General features: G+C 40.8%; 1 protein-coding gene across 2 annotated transcripts in view; it reads left to right on the plus strand.

Annotated features, from left to right (window-relative positions):
• The window catches only part of IP3K1 (inositol-trisphosphate 3-kinase-like protein), an 803,184-nt gene that overhangs the window by 111,042 nt on the left and 669,392 nt on the right, over window positions 1-22,750 (plus strand). Inside the window, exon 1 of one of the 2 annotated variants that reach the window (XM_067142095.2) lies at window positions 11,117-11,229. The exons of the other annotated variant lie outside the window; for it this stretch is intronic. Within the exon in view, the coding sequence (XP_066998196.2) occupies window positions 11,122-11,229 (108 nt within the window). The 5' untranslated portion in view covers window positions 11,117-11,121. Of the gene's footprint in view, window positions 1-11,116; window positions 11,230-22,750 lie in introns of those variants that run through there. 2 annotated transcript variants of the gene reach the window in all.

Raw genomic sequence — 22,750 nt, forward strand, 5'->3', positions numbered from 1 at the left:
AACGTGTAATGGTTTCCTTTTACTGTATTTATACGGCCTAAGCAACACATTTTAGTATACAATTGGTTTAACCTATTCTGATGGAGGTATTTGTAACGAATCATCGCACAAACACAAATTCTGTCTCCAAATACAGATATGGGTCGAAATTATATTATGTAGACAAGACACGGAAGTAACAGTAAACAGAGGACGAACCGGTACTGTCCAGCATAATACTCTTACACGTCCTTCTCAAGTTTTCTGGGTGTTAGTAAGAGCAAGCCGCTAGGTTGCGGCGTGCACAAGAGGTCGAGCAAAGCTCGAACTTGTTCGAACTCTGACGTCATCTTTTCGAGCAGCTCGAGCTGGGCTCAAGCACATCACTAACACGGATATCAGAGTTATATACCGAATCATTCTTTTTGGGCTGTTTGACTATCAGGTGAAATTTGTGTTCAATGATTTTCCTTTTTAAATCATAAGTAACAGTGACTTTGATAATAATTGTAAAATTTCAGATTAACTCCAATGTTCCTGGTGTAAACTCTCGATATTATTTTACGTTTAAAAACAACATACCATGGACAGCTTTTCACAGCCACTCACTATCATAGCTCTAATACGTTTAAATCTGCTCCGAGTAAATAAAAAATGCCACTCACTATCCCAATCATTCCCTCCAGAAATTTGCACTCTGCATTCTCTTTCCATAGAGTTTTAACGTTTAAAGAAGGTTGGTACTAGTTTCGACGCTCATTGCGCGTCATCATCAGCCAACAGTCCGACTCGTTGGCTGAACGGTCAGCGTACTGGCCTTCGGTACAGAGGGTCCCGGGTTCGATTCCCGGCCGGGTCGGGGATTTTAACCTTAATTGGTTAATTCGTACGGCACGGGGGCTGGGTGTATGTGTTGTCTTCATCATCATTTCATCCTCATCACGACGCAGGTCGCCTACGGGAGTCAATAGAAAGACCTGCACCTGGCGAGCCGAACCCGTTCTGGGATATCCCGGCACTAAAAGCCATACGACATTTCATTTCATCAGCCAACAAATCAATTGAGCAAAATGCAACTTATCGAATAGCAATATATAACACATGATAGCACCTACAAGACAAATGTTAAACTATGACTGGTTGAAATATAAAACACATGACAGCAAATGCACTTCTGTATGAAAGCGGTTGATGGTATTAATGAGAAAATACAAATGCCGGCCTATACAAAATAAGAAAACAAGACACACACACACTTATGTAAAAAAGAATCTTAAAACATTTAAAAAATACACTTTAAGATTTTGTATATATGGAAAAACACTTGAATTTCATTCAACTGTACCGAAGATAGGTAACCAATTATTGCAACCGAAAAATATCAATTTATCACACATCTGTTGTATAACAGAAAAGAGGAACTAAATATAAATACCGCTGTACAAACAACTTCAGGATCAGAACGTTAGCTTGACATACACCGTAACTCCGCTATGACATACATGGGAACTTTTAAACTATACACGCACAGGAAAGTTAATAAAACCTCCAGCGGAATGAAACTTACAGTATGTTTCTGATCAAAATATTAACACGTATAGGTATAAAAATCAATAAATACGGCAAATATTTACTATAAAGGTAAGACAAAGACCCAGCACGCGCGTGTAATATAACTTCACCACTCCTTAAACTTATTAAGGAACATTTGAAAATGGGGCCCCACCTAATATGAAGTCTGAGGTTGAAGATGGCACAAACACCCAGTCCCAGAGCCATATGAATTAACTAATGGAAGTTAAAATCCCCAACCCGAACGGAAATCGAATCCGGGACCCCTTGGATCAAAGGCCAGCATGCTAACCATTTATCCATGGACCCGGGCGGCAAAAAATTAAAGTAGGTAGCCTATATTGCCTGCTGCTAGTTAAAAGAAATTGTCAATTGTAGTACTGGGCTTAGTTCCATTGTGTGGCCAGAAGACGGCCTTTACGTAAGTAAGGAACTTCTTTTTACAGATGTTCTTAAGACAGTTCTCCCATTAAATTCAACGTATGGATATATGTTTGGAAAAAAGGCGTATTTCTATTTTTTGTAAGAGTTCATCTATTCGCTTATTTCAATCGATTTTCCATCCGACACACTTAAACCGAAAAAAAATATTCATGACGCATCCAATTATACTACATGATACAACTGAATTATTTTTGAAACGCTTTCAATTATTTTATTATATTATTTGTTCAGTTATTTAAATGTCCGCCTCCGTAGCGTAACGGTTAGTGTTATTAGCTGCCGTCCTCGGGGGCCCGGGTTCGATTCCCGGTACTGCCAGAAATTTAAGAATGGCAGGAGGGCTGGTATGTGGTTGAAATGGTACATGCAGCTCACCTCCAATGGGGGTGTGTCTGAAAAGAGCTGCACCACCTCGGGATGAGGACACGAGTTTACTTTTAGTTATTTAAATTATCGAATGAAGATTATTCGAATATTAAAAGTATCCGATTATGCCATCACTACGACTGAATGATATTGGAAACGCATTCGACTATTTTATTCGATTATTGAAATAATCGGGTGGAGGTTATTCGATTATTAGAAGTATTCGATTATCCCATTACTATTTCGAATACTACCGTCGGCTGTCCTGAGAATGGTTTTCTGTGGTTTCTCATTTTCACTTCCAGGCAAATGCCGGGACAGTTCTTATTCATAGGCCTTAGCTGATTCCTCCCCCACGCCCCCTCCTTACCCAATGCCATTCACTTTCATTTCATCTTCATTAGCTCCTTAACTAAGATTAGCGACAGGAAAGGTATCCGGTCTTTAAAAACATCTCACTTCATCACGGACCCCATACCAGGAACATACAGTATGAACCTATTCTATTCGTACGGGCTGTTTGCTTTAGTACCTCAACGCACTGTCAGAAAATAATAAACTGAAAAGGATGTTTTTCACTGAATATACCGGGTGGTACAGCTGCCCCTATTTTTTCCCGAATATATGCAACCAGCTAGGATGTAAATGCCTCTTAGTCCCATCTTGCGCAACACCTTACAGCAATGTTATGTGCAGTTAACCCGATGGAGACTTCTCCGCACAATGGAAAAATGGTACAAGAGGCAGTAAGTGAGGTCCATCTCAAAAACACTGTACCATTTTATGTAGAGCGGTGTCCAATACTCTACTAATTTTTACGAAATGTTACTATACTGTACAAACCATAAACACGCCTATAGCTGTCGGTAGAGAATTGCGTACCTGATTGGTCCAAGAGGCCATTTTCTTTTGATAGAAAGGGCGGTCGTGGTATCATAGAAAACGTGATAGGGTAAGACCAATTACAGACATGTCAATACACCACCATTTTGTACAGTCTCATCACATCGAAATTGATAGAAACGTGTTTTGCACTGTAGTTTATAATCTGTGGCACGCAAATGCTGTACAGCAGATGTGATAGATTACGCCATGTAATTACTACCGTTAGAGCGATCAAAAAAGGCATAAAACGGGACCATAAGGCTGTAACTCAACAGTAACTTGTCGAAGCGGGAACTTGCGCTCTCCTCGTGAATACAGAGTTACAAGGATGGCGCTTGTACGTTGCAAATAGCTGCGCGGAATTACGTATGGAAGACGTACCTCGATAGGTTACTTGAAGCAGGAAGGGTTCCAACCATTCTTGAGTCATGCATTTTTTAATGTCATTTCGTATTCGCCTAGGCATCGTTTACGAAGACCTTTCTGAAGTCTCCGATATTCTTCTACGGAAGTTATGATAAACAGGTATCATAAATATCGCCACATACGCACCGATTGTGAATACCACCTGAAACATAACGCTGGACTCATTCAACCAAGTAACGCGTAGAAAATGGTTGCAACTATCTGGGCGTAAGAGAGACGCGATTCTTTAGTTCACTGTGGTGTTTGCACATTCGAGTTCAGAACTTTTAACATCAACGATCAGTATCGAAGCGATAGCCTAGGTAATTCCATTAGTACAGAGCTACGAGACCAATTCTTTGTCTCCTGCAGTGGCTACATGGCACCAATCGCAGCGAGCATACGATATGTTAGCAGGCATTTAGAGTTCGAATCTAGTTACGAGCTTTTCAATTTTATTTTTATATTATACTTGTAAGGCCATTCGTAATAAATATTTAACGTTCTTAAGTCTCAAAAGTAATTTGCCACCTTTACAAAGAAAGCATACATACGAAAGGAATAATAACATGCGACTTCCATATGACAAACGACTACAGGGAATGAAGCGCAGTGCACGTGTTGTCAACATTCTGACCCACCCATTCATCCAACCAACTGCGCACGTACGACTCGAAGACCAACTAACAGCGGTCTACTCTTCATACGTAGGGCACATGAAACAGCATATCGTAATCCTAGCAGCAACGTGTGAGCACGTACTGTACGGTTAGCACGAAAGCAAACATTATGTATTCACGGGATGATTATGTGAATATGGTACTACTTTATGGAGAAGCAAGGCAAAATGCACGGGAAGCCAGACGCTTGTATGAAGAACGATTTCCTGGACGAAGGCTGCCAACTGCAGATACATTTCGACGTGTTGAAAGACGATTGCGTGCAACGGGGTCATTTCATACATTACCCCCCGTTCGGGATGCTCCAGTGACGTCTGGAAATAACGACGAAACTGTTCAAAATGCAATTGCATACAACCCGCACACAAGCTCACGGGCCATAGGAAATGAACTGAACATCAGTCATGTATCTGTACTGCGAATATTGCACCGCCATAAATTCCACCCTTTCCATCAACAGCTGCACCAGGAACTTCACGGAGATGACTTTCCAAAACGGATAGAATTTTCGCAATGGATATTACAAAGAGTTGAAGCTGATGCGAATTTCTTAATGGACATTCTCTGTAGTGATGAATCCAGATTTCACAACAACGGAACTGTTAATCGTCACAACTTCCATTACTGGAGCGTTGAAAATCCTCACTGGATCAGGGGAGCTCGATTTCAGGTACAATGGGGCGTCAACGTGTGGTGCGGGATACTAGGTGACAAGATAATTGGACCATATTTCTTCGAAGGAAACCTCACGGGACGACGCTATCTAGAGTTTCGTCGTGAGTACCTCCCACTCTTATTGGAGGATGTGCCACTTATGACACGGTTACGGATGTGGTTCCAGCAGGATGGAGCTCCCCCACACTGGTCGTTGGCAGTACGGAACCAGTTGCATAGGACATATCCTGGACGATGGATTGGACGAGGGGGTCCGGTCACATGGCCAGCTAGATCACCTGACCTTACTCCACTCGACTTTTTCCTCTGGGGTTATTTAAAGGAAAGAGTCTATGAGCAGGAGCCTGAGAGCCCGAATCATTTACGGCGGCTCATCACGGAAGCCTGCAGGCAGATTCCACCACATATGTTGCAGCAAGCAAGAATGTCTCTCCTCCACCGTGCTCAGATGTGCATTAACGAAGCAGGTGGTCATTTTGAACATTTGCTTCATTAATCGAATGACCATGCATAAGCCCATCGCACCGCTGTCGGTACAATCTCACTTTATTGCAAATAGCTCTTTTAAGAGCTCCTTAAAAAACAAACATAGCTGAGTACCTGGAATATGAGAACTGATCATGATTTAGATTTGTCGTCAACAACACGACTCTCACGAACATCAACAACGCAATAAAAATATTCGTCGTACACAGGACTCGAACCGCCTACTAACGAACACCGGTACTCTCCTCTAACTTTTAGCAAGCTCGGCTATCACGGGTTGCTGTTTAGCGCTGTTGTGTTGCTGCTACTTCTAGTCATTCACCAATAATATTCTCTGTACAGGACGTTTCTGCGACACATAATTTTCACGATTCTTTACCATCAATCGGTATTTTATCATTAATGCTGATTTGCTTGACACGAATAAACGAATTATGGAAAGCGTTGTAAGAGCAGACATTGTAGTGAGTAGTCAAGGTCAATATTTTTAGGTTCGACTATAATCTGCGGGTTGCATAAAACTGCGTGAATAGGGGCAGCTGTACCACCCGGTATATTCAACAAAGCCTTCACATAACATATATCTACTATATCTGTTTGCAATCTTGTTAACAAAACATACAGCTTCTAATAAAGAAAATCGCGCCCATAATCTATCTTTCCTATTCGTAGAAGCAAATTGAACACTTGAAATAAACAAAAATAAAGGGTTCCCGGAACATGTTAGTATCTAGTGGAATGTCCCCCAGCCTTTTTAACTGCCTGACATCGTCGCCGCATAGAATACACTAATTTCTTGCACATGTACGGGCTGATTTTCTGCCATTCCTGATGAATCACACGTTTAAGTTCCTCCTTCGTACGCACACGTTACCTACGGATATTCCTCTTCAACGTAGCCCAAATATGTTCGATGTGTTTTAAGCTGCTTAGGAATGTTCCAGATCAAGCGTGTCTTAATAATGTCAGCAGTGTGTTTTGGGTCATTATCACGCTGGGACATATAAACAGGTGGCAACCCATTTCTTCGGCATTCTGCTTCACGTTTGTCCTCAGAATTGCATTATAGCCCTTCTCGTTCATTATTCCGCCAATAAAATGTATGTTACCCACACCCCTAGCTGACATACAGCCCCAAAGCATTACGGACCCACCACTATATTTTACAGTTGGGAGTGTATTTGCCACATGATTGTCCGTGCCAATTTTTCTCCATATTCGTAGGATGCCATGTGAACCGAAAAGGTTTATTTTTATCTCATCAGACCCGGTAACATAATTCCAGAATTCGTTCTCCTTATTTATATGCTCCTTAGCGAATGTCAGTCTAAGCCGTCGGTTTTTCTACTTACATATGGCCTTTTCCGAGGGATTCTTCCACACTACCCATGCCGATACAGGTTCCGACGGATGGTGGATTTGCTGATCATCTTTCCTGTTTGTTCCTCCGTGAATTACCTCAATACTGGTACTCTTCATTTGGAATCTGATTTTATCAGCTGAAAACAAACGGTTCTTCCTTTTAAGTTAAACACTTTATTCTGGATTTCTTTGGCTATTCTTAATAGTGCCTTTGTATTTAAATTTATCAACCACATATTGCACCGTAGAATGTGTTCTAATGACCAGCTGTCCAATCTTTCATAAGAGAAGTTTTTTTTAAGTGCCAGTAGTGTTCTTCAGCTCCGTATTTAACTCTGCACTCCTACCCAAGTCCACCACCACATATGCACTAGGAAGGAGACTAAGGAACTTTACAAGTCGTATGCCGTCACTGAGACTTTTCCGTGCATCGCAAACAAACGGTGCGCATCATCCTGTCTATGTGCACGAATGCAACTGATACACCCGTTTGTCGATGCCAGCACGTTAATATCAAATCTTCTTGCCTGAATGTAAATAAGTATGGTTTTGACTAACGAATTATCATTGACAAACCATGTTTCTACCCGTAATGTACGTTTTATTTCAGTTTTTCAATCGTTAATGTGTATATACGAGACTTGATAAGAAATTGAAGCCTGTACGAATAACAGAGCCACGTATTGTACATACGCAGTGATTCTGATAACTATATCCTTGACTAAACTCAGGGGTGGTTCATTTGGCCTACTTGTTATTCAGCAAAGCGAAACGTTTAGTCACTAAAGTTAAATGGTGGTATATTTGCAGCGTTCGTTGTGTGCCATCAGGCGCGTGCTGTGACTTTCAGTTTAATTATCCTGCACTGTGTGTGTTCTCTCTGTGATGAAAATACAATGCGGGGAGCATCTAAATGATGCAGTTATTTGTCGACCACCAAGGCGCATGCATACTCATAGAGTAATTTATCGGACGGTATAGCTACATCGCCGGTTCTCCACACTGCTAATTATACACGATAGGAAATATCAACTTGTAACTTGATTTTATACCTTGTTTTTATTCCCAAAATTGAACAGATTGTTCATTATTGGAGCAAATATTCTGCCGCTGTTATCCAGCTTTCTGCTTGGTTGACGCTGGTTTGAAGGACTGAAATGAAGTTCATTCAACACGGGCAACGTAAACGAGTAGAGAACCAGGCTAAAATCCCTTTCTCGGTCATCCTAGAAGTCGTGGTTCCCCACTGCAGCTCATTAACAATTTCAGGATGGAATCTAACATATGTACCTCCGTTTTTTCTGAATAATAACCCTGTTAATGACACACACATTCTCTCTCTTTTTCTCTCTCTCTCTCCCTCGCTGTCTCTCTGCAGTCACTACATTGACACAGGTTATCACACAGAAATTTCCAACACACTAAATACACTGATTCTACCAGGGGAGTCTACACATAAGGGAGATTCTTCTTCTTGGCTGTTTTTGAATGTACTGGAGTCATAACTTGATATGGAATTGGCCCAGTTTTGCGGCTGGATCCCTTCCTAACGCCAACCATACGTGGAAGGATGTATTCACTGTTGCGTATTTCTGTGATGGTTAGTGGTTCGGTAACTTGTATGCATATGGAGAGAAGTGTATGAAGACAAACACACACACACATCCAGTTCCCAAACCAGAGGAAATCCCGTGCCCGGCCGTGAACCGAACCGGAGGCCCTCTGAACCGAAGACCAGTACGCTGACTATTCAGCCAAGGAACCTGCAACACACAAGAGAGATGCGCGCGGTTGTTTGATTTCCCGCTTATTTAGAGCGTGTCCATCGCCGTAGTCTGAGGGTTAGCATAATAGCTTCCCAGTCTCGTGGCCTGGGCTCGATTTCCAACTTACGAACTGATAAGGGAAATTAATTATCTCGCTCTCGAACATCCTGGTATCGTAACACAAACTGAGCGAACTCTTGTACGGAAGAATCAGTGTGAAACTTTGTGTGCCTTGTCCGGTGCTAGGCCTATGTCTTTCGTTATGAAATATGTCTTGTCTTACTCTTTATTGTCCAGTAAACTTGAGTAGTTCTATTACATAAAGAAAGCGACAAGCAGCGTGTAGGACAATGTGTAGCCAATGTTGTCATTTAAAATCTGAGGTCATATTAGGGCGCTCTTATTGACAAAGTGTAGATAAACCTCTGTGTATTAACTAGCAAAGAGATCTCTGTGATAGTGTGTTAACTTCCGTTTGATCGTGCTTGTACTCTTTGTGTCATGAATAGTATCTTACATTGCCTATAACCGCTTCATCCACAGTTGTAGTAAAAATTAAAGCAAATGCACACAGAAGTACACGCAGCCCTCACGCACGTTATCAGATATACTTCACGAACGGAGCGTTGACAATAAAATCTCCAACTCCTGACATGGAACACCAACAACTAATGTTTAGAAATAAAGTCCTGGAAATTTTTATTTGGTCAAACGCAATGTTAGGTTTGCTGCCAAAAGACATGCATTTGGTAAGCGCCCTCATTCATGTGTTCCTTGATATTCAAAAGCCGATATTGCTATCCTTGTAGCGTATTACATCATCATTGGACGTGGACGATAATGTTGCGTGTGCGGAGGGTTTGATATGGTTGCTAATTACAAGGCATTGGCGTCACTTTTCTCAGAAGGCCATTGTTCGTGGTTATCTGCTGTGTGGTACATTTTTGGGGTATTAAATGTCTTGACATATTCAAGATAGGGTTTGACTTCCGGCGTAGATCGTTACATTCAGTAGAAGGCCTGGTGTAGCATTCAGAATCACTCTACGTGACGAAGTATTTCCGGAAGCTATTCCGATAGCATATTGATGGAGCATTGAGAGCATAAGGAAAGTGCAGGGCTAACACGGTCATGTTCAATCTCACTGGCTGTGATTTTCTTTATTACTATCATAGTGATAACATGATATTGGTAGGTTCCTTGTCCGTATGATTAGAGTGTGTTAAGTTTATGTCGTCACGTGTGTGGGAACGATTAGTCACGAATCAGGACTATGCTAGTTGTTAACCATTTCTAGCCTGATGATGCCACGTGGCATAGTGATATTCTTAAATTTTTCAGTGCGTTAAAAGTACTTCTAGACGTTAGCAGTTGGTTCGTAGCAACGGAGCATCTTGGTTAGTGAATATCGCTAAACGAATTGGAGGGGAAGAATTTTTCTTTAACAACGTAATTTATATTTTATTGCATTGTTTCTGGCTTCAAAGTTCATTGACTACAGCGCTTGTTCCGTTGAATATCATGTTAAGTACATCATAAAGAAAACTGTGTCTTTACAATATCTTATTTCTTTAGGCTTGTATTTGCTGCATGCATTTTAGTTTCTGTTATGTCATTGCAATATTTTTCATGCAGCAGTTTTGTAAAGTAGCCAAAGTTGTTTTCTTTGTTTTGATATCAAAACATTTGCATATCTCATTGTATTTGCAAACTTATTACAATAGAACATGTGTTACAATTGTGGTTGTTTAAAGGAAGTTAAAGACATTTCTATAAGAGCTTGCATCTGTGCCATTGGTGCCGTATACTGTCAGTGCAAAGAAATCCGAAAAATAAAATGTTGGTTGCAGAATTAGTCCCTTGTTGTGGAAAATAATAGAATTTTCTCACCATCACAGATTCTACCATGCGTTAATATTTTATATAGTTGTATAAATAAACCGTTTGAAATTCACGTAGCTGGTTAGTATTGCTCTTTCGTACGTATTCTAATCGCATGTTTTCATTGGCCTCACCTTTGCCAAGGACATGAGGTGGAGGAGGGCAAGAGATACAAGGTTAGTTGAATCTAGGCCCAGGCCAGACTGTCTTCTGTGTCGTATCTGCGGTCAAGAGGATTCTTTTTAAACTTGGTCCTATGCTCTTGGATACGCACGGATTGAAGGAGTCTAGTTCTGTTAGTTGCGACATTTGAAGTATACTCCACCATTTTGTTGCATAGTAGGGTGTGGAATTTCATCCTGTTAAAAGTTATAAAATAGTTGCGCTTTACTGACAAACTCGCTTCTGCTTTGTTGTCATGTTCTTCATCCTTTAGTGAGGAATATTACTACTGTTTTGGATTTTAATTTGTGTGTGAGATGTGTGCGATTGTTTGGTGCATTTTATACTGGATTTATTCTTTAATGCAGTTAATGAACAGTGGTACACTGGGGTGGATGTGAAAAGCTTAGTAATTTACCCACGACCACAGCTGGTTTCAGTTTGAGTGTGCCATTCTCATGAACGGAACTTTACCTCGTCATACTCCACCAGGAATGCCCACTTGGAGTAATATTCCGTGGTGCGGGTTTGAGAGAAGTGACGGCATTGGCGAACTGTGGGTGCTTGTAAGTATTTTTCATAATGGTAATGATTACTTCTGAATTTTTGAAAGGAATAAAAATTGTGTGAACGGTTAGTTCTTTCAATGTAGACTCGTGCAATGCCGAATATTACTATTTCATAATTAGTGATGAGAAGAGAACAAGAAAAAAGTAATTGGACTCTATTACAGTTACTTGAGAAATATTTTACTCAATTACGATTACAAATTACTTTTTCAAAAGTAATCAGTAAAATTACTGTTATAATTACTTTACAGAATGTTAGTCTTAAGGAAATCACTGATTTTTTTTTTCGCTTGGGGCTGGAATAATACAAAAGTTTGCAAGGAAAAGGAATATATTACTTCATTTTGTGTGGGTGTTTTTAGCATAGAGGCGTTAAGTGGCTATCATCACTAGGTGAGACGAAATATGATACCTTAGACTTTTCGAAAGGTCTTTTCCCCGTCTTTTTTACTTTAGTTAATGACTTTTAGCGTTTGAAATGAGTTTCCATTTACTTTCCAGATAAGTTCATTGGTTCTTAAAATTCTCATCACTAATCTTCGACGTTTTAAGGGGGAAAGTACATCTTTGCATTTACTGAAAGGACGCTGTGCAGGGCACTTGAAGGAATACATGTGTTTAATTTCAAGGACTTCTTTGGAATGTCTTTGGAAGTACCGGTACTGGAGAGGTAAGAAAGTACCTCATCCAGAACTAGTGAAGCAGCTGTCGCTGTAGAACTTTTTTCACATTTGTGCTTCCGTGCGATGTGTATCAATAACTAGAATGTAATGATTATAATTTTATCTCCAGAAGTAAGGAGATACATACATACATTATCATTATAGACTGTTATGCCTTTCAGCGTTCAGTCTGCAAGCCTCTGTGAATTTACTAAACGTCGCCACAATGCTCCATTTGCAACTAGTGTTGTGGCCTCTTTTAGTTCTATACCTCTTATCTTTAAATCGTTAGAAACTGAGTCTAACCATCGTCGTCCTGGTCTACCTCTACTTCTCTTACCCTCCACAACAGAGTCAATTATTCTCCTAGGTAACCTATCCTCCTCCATTCGCCTCACATCATCGCACCACCGAAGCCGGTTTATGCGTACAGCTTCATCCATCGAGTTCATTCCTAAATTAGCCTTTATCTCCTCATTCCGAGTACCCTCCTGCCATTGTTCCCAACTGTTTGTACCAGCGATCATTCTTGCTACTTTCATGTCTGTTACTTCTAACTTTTGAATAAGATATCCTGAGTCCACCCAGATTTCGCTCCCGTGAAGCAAAGTTGGTCTGAAAACAGACCGATGTAAAGATAGTTTCGTTTGGGAGCTGACTTTCTTCTTACAGGAGGATCGCAACTGCGAGCTCACTGCATTAGCTTTACGACACCTTGGTTCAATCTCACTTACTATATTACCATCCTGGGAGAACACACAACCTAAATACTTGAAATTATCGACCTGTTCTAGCTTTGTATCACCAATCTGGCATCCAGTTCTGTTGAATTTCTTACCTACTAACATCAATTTAGTCTTCGAGAGGCTGATTTCCATACCATACTCATTACACCTATTTTCAAGTTCCAAGATATTAGACTGCAGGCTTTCGGCACAATCTGCCATTAAGACCAAGTCGTCAGCATAGGCCAGACTGCTTACTACATTTCCACCTAACTGAATCCCTCCCTGCCATTTTATACTTTTCAGCAGATGATCCATGTAAACTACGAACAGCAAAGGTGATTTTTTTTTTTGCTAGTTGCTTTACGTCGCACCGACACACATAGGTCTTATGGCGACGATGGGACAGGGAAGGACTGGGAGTGGGAAGGAAGCGGCCGTGGCCTTAATTAAGGTACAGCCCCAGCATTTGCCTGGTGTGAAAATGGGAAACCACGGAAAACCATATTCAGGGCTGCCGACAGTGGGGTTCGAACCTACTATCTCCCGAATACTGGATACTGGCCGCACTTAAGCGACTGCAGCTATCGAGCTCGGTAGGTGAAATATTACAGCCTTGTCTAACCCCTGTAAGTACCCTGAACCAAGAACTCATTCTACCATCAATTCTTACTGAAGCCCAATTGTCAACATAAATGCCTTTGATTGATTTTAATAATCTACCTTTAATTCCATAGTCCCGCAATATAGTGAACATCTTTTCCCTCGGTACCGTGTCATATGCTTTCTCTAGATCTACGAAACATAAACACAACTGCCTATTCCTCTCGTAGCATTTTTCAATTACCTGGCGCATACTGAAAATCTGATCCTGACAGCCTCTCGGTGGTCTGAAACCACACTGGTTTTCATCCAACTTCCTCTCAATGACTGATCGCACCCTACCTTCCAAGATGCCAGTGAATACTTTGCCTGGTATACTAATCAATGTGATACCTCGATAGTATTTTTGCAATCCTTCCTTGTTCCCTTGCTTATAGATAGGTGCAATTACTGCTTTTGTCCAATCTGAAGGTACCTTACCAACACTCCATGCTAATCTTACTAATCTATGAAGCCATTTCATCCCTGCCGTCCCCTTATACTTCACCATTTCTGGTCTGATTTCATCTATTCCTGCTGCTTTATGATAATGGAGTTTATTTACCATCCTTTCCACGATTACAAGTAAAAATTTAGTAAGAATATAATCGTTACAAGCAATTCGATTACTTTTACTCAGTTACTTCCCAATTCTACCGGGCGAGTTGGCCGTGCGGTTAGGAGCGCGCAGCTATGAGCTCGCATCCGGAAGATAGTGGGTTCAAACCCCACTGTCGGCAGCCCTGAAAATGGTTTTCCGTGGTTTCCCAGTTTCACACCAGGCAAATGCTGGGGATGTACCTTAATTTAATTAAGGCCACGGCCGCTTCCTTCCCACTTCTAGGCATTTCGTATTCTCTCCTCGTCATAAGATCTATCTGTGTCGATGCGACGTAAAACAAATTGTAATATATATATTATATGAACAAATTTATACAAGTAAAATTCTCTCAGACATCGAAGCAACGCTTCTTCCAGTTAGTTTCCTTATTCTTTCTTGGTTGAACAGCTGGTGTCATGGTAATAGCGGCAAAATCTCTCGTGCTCTTTTACTGTCCCTCATAGAAATTGATATGGTGGGATAACTGGGGGACATGTTCACTGTTTTTTCACCAGGTCTTCTGCAGTTAAAATCCAAGCCAAAGCTTGTAGAATTTTTCCCCTTAACATTGGAGGTCTCGTTGTTTATGATCTTGTCATCAACAGTCTCGTAAAACTGAAAGCTTGGTTTTAGAGTTAGGTATCGCAAAAACAGCGAAGAACGTACTGAGGCTGACGTACTGAGAAACTAGTGTTTAGTTCTTGAACTGACATTCGGTTTTCTTAGATATTGCAGATATGTTACATTTGCAAATCTCATGTCATTTTCAGTGGCGCAGTCGCATAGCCGTTGTCGTTGTTGTGTTTCCAAGACAGCGGGATCGATCCCGGCTGAGGTTGGTGTCATTTGAGGGTATTTAAATGTGACACGTCTGTGTGGTTGATTTTTCGGAACATTAAAAGACTCCTGCGGGGTATAATTCCCTCCCCTTGACATCGCGTAAAATCCATACTAATTGAAGACATTTGAAGCGATGATGATTATTAGTATGATTATTATTATTATTATTATTATTATTATTATTATTATTATTATTATTATTATTATCATCTATATTTTGTGTTAAATAATATGAAATTTAAAGTTTTTAAATGTTTAATGGTATGTAAACGTCATTTGATCTAGGGACAAGAACCTTTCGTGGTTATCACGTGATCTTATTATGATAATGTTATCCAATAATCCGTGTTATCGCGATGTCCGCTCTGCTATCCTTCTCTGTACAGGCCACGGAGGCCCTGAGAGAAGTAAAAGGTATAGATTTCGTAACACCGTTGCTCATAAGAATTAAGTCACAAAGTCAACTTTCCGTTTCATCAGTCATCAACAATCTGCATTATCCGTTCCTGTAGCGTAACGGTTAGGGTTATTAGCTGCCGTCCTCGGGGGCCTGGGTTCGATTCCCAGTACCGCCAGAAATTTAAGTTTTCACACCAGGCAAATGCCGGGGCTGTACCTTAATTAAGGCCACGGCCGCTTCCTTCCACTTCCTAGGTCTTTCCTATTCCATCGTCGCCATAAGACATATGTGTCGGTGCGACGTAAAACAAATAGAAAAAGAAATTAAGAATGGCAGAAGAGCTGGTACATGGTTGAAATGGTACATGAAGCTCACCTCCTTTGGGGTGAGCCTGAAAAGAGCTGCACCACCTCGGGATGAGGGGGCGAGTTTACTTAATTATCTGCATTCGGGGTTGTTGTCCAGGTGGCACATTTCCTATCAGTTGTTTACCTAGATTTTTCTGAATTGGAAACGTATGGAACATTTCTTTTGATAAATTATTCCAATCCCTTACTCCTCGTCCTATAAATGAATATTAGCCCCAATTTGTCCTCTTGAATTCCAACTTCATTAGCGTATTATGATCTTTCCCACTTTTGAACGCTTCACTCAAGATTATTCGTCTACTAATGTCATTCCACGCCATCTCTCTACTGACAGCTCGGAACACATTACTTAGTTGAACATCTCATCTCCTTACTCCCAAGTCTTCCCAGCCCAAAGTTTGCAACATTTCCGTAACACTACTCCTTTGTCGGAAATCACCCAGAACAAATCGTGCTGCTTTCTTTTGGATCTTTTCCAATTCTTGTATCAAGTAATCCTGCTGAGGGTCCCATACACTGGAAACATACTCTAATTGGGATCTTACCAGAGACTTATAGGCCTATGCCCTCTCCATTACATCGTTACTACAACCCTTATATAACCATGTGAAGAGATCTGTAACCCTTCTTTAGAACTTCGTTAATGTTCTTACCAAAACGAAGATCTTTTCTTATATTAACACCTAAGTAGTTACGGTGATCCCTATGAAATACTATCAGCCCATCAATACAGTAATTAACTGAGAGAACTTGTCCTCTTTGTGAAACGTACAACCTGACTTTTCACGTTTGAGATTGAAGCAGGAACTTTGTGAAACCGTCGAGAAAATAACAACAATGAGGAAAACGAGACTGGTCTCTTGAACGACACATCAAAAGGAGGGACTAAGAGAGGTTGGTCTACAGGATACTCATTCTGCAAGAAAATTCGAAAACCAAGCCTGGTTGGCTTGCACTAGTGCACAAAGACCAAGAAGAAGAGAGAAAGGAAAGAGAAAGGTTTAGGAAAAATAAATGGTAGTCAGTTTGGAGTGATTATAGACCGTTGTGCCTTTCAGCGTTCAGTCTGCAAGCCTCTGTGAACTTACTAAAAGTCGCCACAATCCTCTACTTGCAACTAGTGCTGTGGCCTCATTTAGTTATATACCTCTTATCATTAAATCATTAGAAACTAAGTCTATTTGTTTGCCATTGCTTTACGTCGCACCGACACAGATATGTCTTACGGCGACGATGGGATAGGAAAGGCCTAGGAATGGGAAGGAAGCGGCCGTGGCCTTAGTTAAAGTACATCCCCAGCATTTTCCTGGTGTGAAAATGGGAAACCACGGAAAACCATCTTCAGGGCTGCCGACAGTGGGGTTCGAACCCACTATCTCCCCATTACTGGATACTGGCCGCACTTAAGCGACTGCAGCTATTGAGCTCGGTGAAACTGAGTCTAACCATCGTCGTCTTGGTCTACCTCTACTTCTCTTATACTCCATAACAGTGTCCATTATACTCCTAGGAAACCTATCCTCCTCCATTCGCCTCACGTGACACCACCACGGAAGCCGGTATATGCGTACAGCTTCATCAAGTTCATTCCTAACTTAGCCTTTATTTCCTCATTCCGAGTACCCTCCTGCCACTGTTCCCACATGTATGTACCTGCAATCATTCTCGCTACATTAATATCTGTTACTTCTAACTTATGAATAAGATATCCTGAGTCCACCCAGCTTTCGCTCCTATTAAGCAAAGTTGGTCTGAAAACAGACTGATGTAAAGATAGTTTCTTCCGGGAGCTGACTTCCTTCTTACAGAATACTGTTGGTCGCAACTGCGAGCTCGCTTCATTAGCTTTACTGTACCTTGATTCAATCTTACTTACTATCCTGGGAGAACACACACCCTAAATACTTGAAATAATCTACTTCTTCCATCTTTGTATCACCAGTCTGACATTCAGTTCTCTTGGATTACTTACTTACTGACATCAATTTAGTTTTGGAAAGGCCAATTTTCATACCATACTCATTGCACCTATTTTCAAGTACCAAGATATTAAACTGCAGGCTTTCGGCACAATCTGCCATTAAGATCAAGTCGTCAGCTTAGGCCAGACTCTTTACTACATTTCCACCTACCTGAACCCCTCTCTGCCACTTTATACCTTTCAGCAGATGATCCATGTAAACTACGAACAACAAAGGTGAAAGCTTACAGCCTTGTCTAACCCCTGTAACTACCCTAAACCAAGAACTCCATTCTACCATCAATTCTCACTGAAGCCCAATTGTCAACATAAATACCTTTGGTTGATTATAATAATCTACACTTTATTCCATAGGCCCTGAGTACGGCGAACATCTTTTTCCTCGGTACCCTGTCATATGTTTTCTCAACATCTACGAAACATAAACATAGTTGTCTATTCTTCTCGTAGCATTTTTCAATTGCCTTGCGCATACTGAAAATCTGATCCTGACAGCCCCTTTGTGGTCTGAAACCACACTGGTTTTCATCCAACTTTCTCTCAACCACTGATCGCACCCTCCCTTCCAAGATGCCAGTGAATACTTTGCCTGACACCTCGACAGTTGTTGCAATCCTTCCTGTTCCCTTGCTTGTAGATAGGTGCAATTACTGCATTTGTCCAATCTGAAGGTACCTTAACAACACTCCATGCTAATCTTATTACTCCATGAAGCCATTTTATCCCTGCCTTCCCACTATACTTCACCATTTCAGGTCTAATTTCAGCTATTCCTGCTGCTTTATGACAAATTAGTTTATTGACCACCTTTTCCAATTCCTCAAGCATAATTTCACCAACATTATTTTGTTCCTCCCCATGAGCTCGGTTGTTCGCGACACCACCAGGAAGATAACCTTTTGCGTTAAGAAGATTTTCAAAATATTCCCTCAACCTGTTCAGTGATTCCCTGGAATCTATTATGAGTTCGCCTGAATTACCCAAAATACTGTTCATTTCCTTTTTCCCTCCCTCCCTAAGATTGTTTATTACTGTCCAGAAAGGTTTCCCTGCTGCTTGACCTAGCCTTTCCAGGTTATTACCAAAATCTTCCCACGAATTTTTTTTGGATTCAACAACTATTTGTTTCGCTCTGTTTCTTTCATCTACATACAATTCCATGTGTGCATCAGCCCTTGTTTGGAGCCATTTCTGATAAGCCTTCTTTTTACCTTTACAAGCTGCTCTCACTTAATTTTTCCACCAAGATGTTCGTTCATTTCCCATCTCTAACACAGTTATTCTTAGGCACGCACTTGCTGTTTCTAGTACAGCATCTGATCTATCTAAAAAGGTATAAAAATGAGAATAGACGTGAATTAATGAGGCACCTCCAGGCATCTTAGAAACTTAAAACTTGGCACCAGAGAAACTGATGACCTCAGGATCCCTTGAAAAATCGAAAATTCTCAAAATTCCCTGTGGGGGCCTGCTGGGGGGGGGGTGTTCAAATTTGGGGCTCAGCATAAGAACGCAGTCGGATATATTTATCCAAAGCGATAATCTCTACGTTTCATGGGCTTAAAGTTTCCTGCAAGTCCGCCTTTTTAACCCCGTTCCCCAATCAAGATGGCAGCACAATCTGCCAGACGAGCTAGAAAATTGGAAGTTAGCAAAATTATAGCTTTTACCCTGTAACTGACGGAAAGATTCCAAAATGTTTCATTTTTTTACTTTTTACCCCCCGAAAAATATCCAAAAATTTAACTTGCAAGCCTCGAGTTACTCCGTGGAAGAGTGAGAAATGAGAAAGACTTAAGAGTTTTAGGCGATATGGCAAATACAAGTCTGCGGGATAGAAGAGCAAGTAGATTGTGTAAACGTGCCCTTACAGATGGCCGTAATGATGAATGAGTGAAAAAAATAATAATAATAATAATAATAATAATAATAATAATAATAATAATAATGTATTGTTGGTTTTATTTCCCACTGGCAACATGTGCTTTTTTGGGAGACGTTGAGTTTAGGGAATTTTGTCTTGCAGGAGTTCTCTTACGTGCTGATCAATCAACCGACATGATGATGGCGTATTTGGGGACCTTCAGATACCACTGGACTGAGCCAGGATCGAGCCCGTCAACGTGGACTCAGAAAGTCAGCGCTCTACCATCTGAGCCACTCAGCCCTGCCCTCCAAGAATGAAACTGGTCCTCATTTCTAGCATAGGCTGAGGGAACCTCACGGCAATTTGCGTCTCCGGAACTGGAAATTAAAACAAGAATACATAACAAAGGAATCGAACAAACAATTACGTGAAAACACACTTTTACAAGAAATTATTTCAAAACAAGGAATTTCATGATAAGGAAAGAAGAAAAATAAAAATAAATACATAAAAAAAACAGAAATGCATGTCAATGTAAAATTATTTCCAAACTGTGTAACATAATAATCAATCCCATAGAAATATAATAGAAAATAACTTAAAACGTTCCTGTACTTGTAGCATAGCACAGTTACAACGCAGTCGCTCATAAATTCACTCAGTTAACAAAATATAAATTAAAATATTACATTACAAGTAGTGTAGCATAATAATTACAACGCAGTCACTTATAAATTCACAGGCAGATTAATATTCCCATTGGCAGGTTCGATCCTGGCTTAGTCCGGTGCTATTTGAAGGTGTTCTGATACGTCAGCCCCGTGTGGGTAGATTAATTGGCACGTAAAGAGTTGGCCGTGTGATTAGGGGTGCCAGCTGTAAGCTCACATTCGGGAGGTAGTGGTTCGAACCACACTGAACATGGTTTTCCATGGTTTCCCCATTTTCACACCAGGTAAATGCTGGGAATGTACCTTAATTGTGGCTACGGTCGCTTCTTTCCCATTCCTAAGCATTTCCTATCCCTTGGTTGCCATACGTCCTATCTTTGTTGGTGAGGCGTAAAGCAACTTTAAAAAAGTGACTTACTGGCAATTTTACTTTGTAAATACAACGCCACCATAGAGAAATTTACACAGAATTTTTCAAGATATAGGTGTCTTTTCTTGAAACATTTTGGAGGAAAAACTCGAAGACATTCCCTGATTTACACACTAAGACTTGCCATGGATTATTTTCTGCGATTTACTATTTACTTTATGTGAATAATCGGTATTGCTTGTGTGATAGGGCTTCTGTAGTTGACTGTTCAACTCTCCCTCCCTTATAGGCTGTAGGCATTACACATGGCACATATTCGTGCTCTTCTTCTTCTAGCCTTCAGCCTCTCCCATCCAAGTTTCTCCATCATTCTTGTTACGCTACTAGAATTGAAATCGTTACGCACGAACTTCGTTTTACGGTATATACCGAGATATCCTGCCGGTGTTATTGAACCTTGCATAAGGTCAACTTTTAAAATGAATTTCCACAGCCTATTTCCAGTCATTCGACCGGGTCAGGAATTGAATGAATGAAGCCCCCATCTAGCGGCGAGAATAGGACGTGTGCTGGTTACCGAAGCTTGTCGCACTCCTCTGGGGCAATGATCAGTGCCTGACAGATGAAATGAAATGATATTGGAGAGTGCGGCTGGAATGAAAGATGACAGTCAAAACTAGAGTGTTCGGAGAAGAACCTGTCCCGCTTCCACTTTGTCCAGCACAGATCTCACATGGAGTGACCGGGATTTGAACCACGGAACCCAGCGGCCGGCGTGCTGCCTCCTGAGCCACACATGCCTAAGGTCAAATTTTACTCATATAGTATTAGGTTTTAGTTTTATGTATATCGCTGTACTTGTGATGTCTCGTCTCTCAGGAAACTATACTGCATAAAATACCATTTCGTATACTTATTAAATTAATTATGCCTCTTTTGGAGCATCGTAGTGTTCAGTCCTCATACACTTACAGCGTGCGGGAGTTCTGCATGATGGCTCTTGTTACGATATTACCGAAGATGTGGTGGTGGTGATTATTGTTTTAAGAGGAAGTACAACTAGGCAACCATCCTCCAATATTACTGAATCCCGGATTTGGTTAAGTTACGAGGTAGGCGAGGAAGAAAGTGCGAATTGTTTGTTTTCCTGAATATAATTTGGGGGAATCATAGTGAGCCGTTTCGAGGATCTCGGGCGCCAACGCCGATGCAAATCCAACTCTCGATGTCCTTGAATTCCTTCTACACTTGTACGACATATGTATCATCCTTTTTATATAAAGCAGTATTTTTATCAAATTCTTCTCTCTTGATCTCAGGCCATATGCAGTTAAACATATTTGCTAGTGAAAGAAAAATTTGCCAGCGCTGTAGATAAAGATGACCCTGGTACTTCAATCTCGGATGTTATGTTATTTTTCAGGAAACAAAACCTATGAAATTTATATATATTATCACTGTACCTTTGTCTACGTTGTTTACGTTATAAGGTAGCCACCACCCCCATATTGTCGACGTTCATGCAAAACTTTTCACAGCAGCGATCTGCTGCGACAAAAATCGATTTGTTTTGAGTGGTCGTGCTTCATAATCTTGCCTCAGCAGTGCAGTTCCCAAGATATTGAACGCTCTTATCCAACGCTGATAGAGTCCTTAATCGGGTAAAAACATATCAGATAAAACTTTATGGCTTTTAAGCACCTCTTATGACGAGATCCACTTCGACACTGCGTATTTTAAACTTACTTTACTTGAAACTAGTCATCCCATGTTAGACACTTTTGGATCCATTATTGCCAGGATATTAAAGCTCTCTCGAAAGGAAACGGATTTTTCCTTGATAAAAAATAATTCATATTAATTTCCCTTCTATCAGATGAAACAACAAATAACATCAAAAATATATTTATCTAGTTTTCTATCCTAGCCGCTAGATAGGGGCTCCATTCATTCCATTCGTGACCCAGTCGAATGACTGGAAACAGGCTGTGGATTTTCATCTAGTTCTGTCTAAATATTCGGCTAATAATTCGTTCTTTCGAACGGGGTGCACGAGTATAATGGTAAATTCCACCTTCCATATATTTTTATCTGATTATAAAAGTATCCCAGCGATGTACTAGGGTAATAGGCATGAAAGTAGGGGCTTGAATAGAAGGCATACTGGAAAGAAGACTAAACTACAAACTGTTACACCCCCTGTAGGTGGGGGACGCAGACGAAGAATTCACCCACGGTATCCCCTGCCTGTCGTAAGAGGCGACTAAAAGGGGCGACCAAGGGATGATCAAATTAGAACCATGAAACTACTTGTGATTAGTACCACCACGCGGGGAACACCATGGGTCGCTTTTACTTGCGCGTAGTACCACTATGTTGGGTACCAAATAG

This window comes from Anabrus simplex, chromosome 2, assembly GCF_040414725.1.
Source record: "Anabrus simplex isolate iqAnaSimp1 chromosome 2, ASM4041472v1, whole genome shotgun sequence".
Taxonomy (NCBI): Eukaryota; Metazoa; Arthropoda; class Insecta; order Orthoptera; family Tettigoniidae; genus Anabrus; species Anabrus simplex.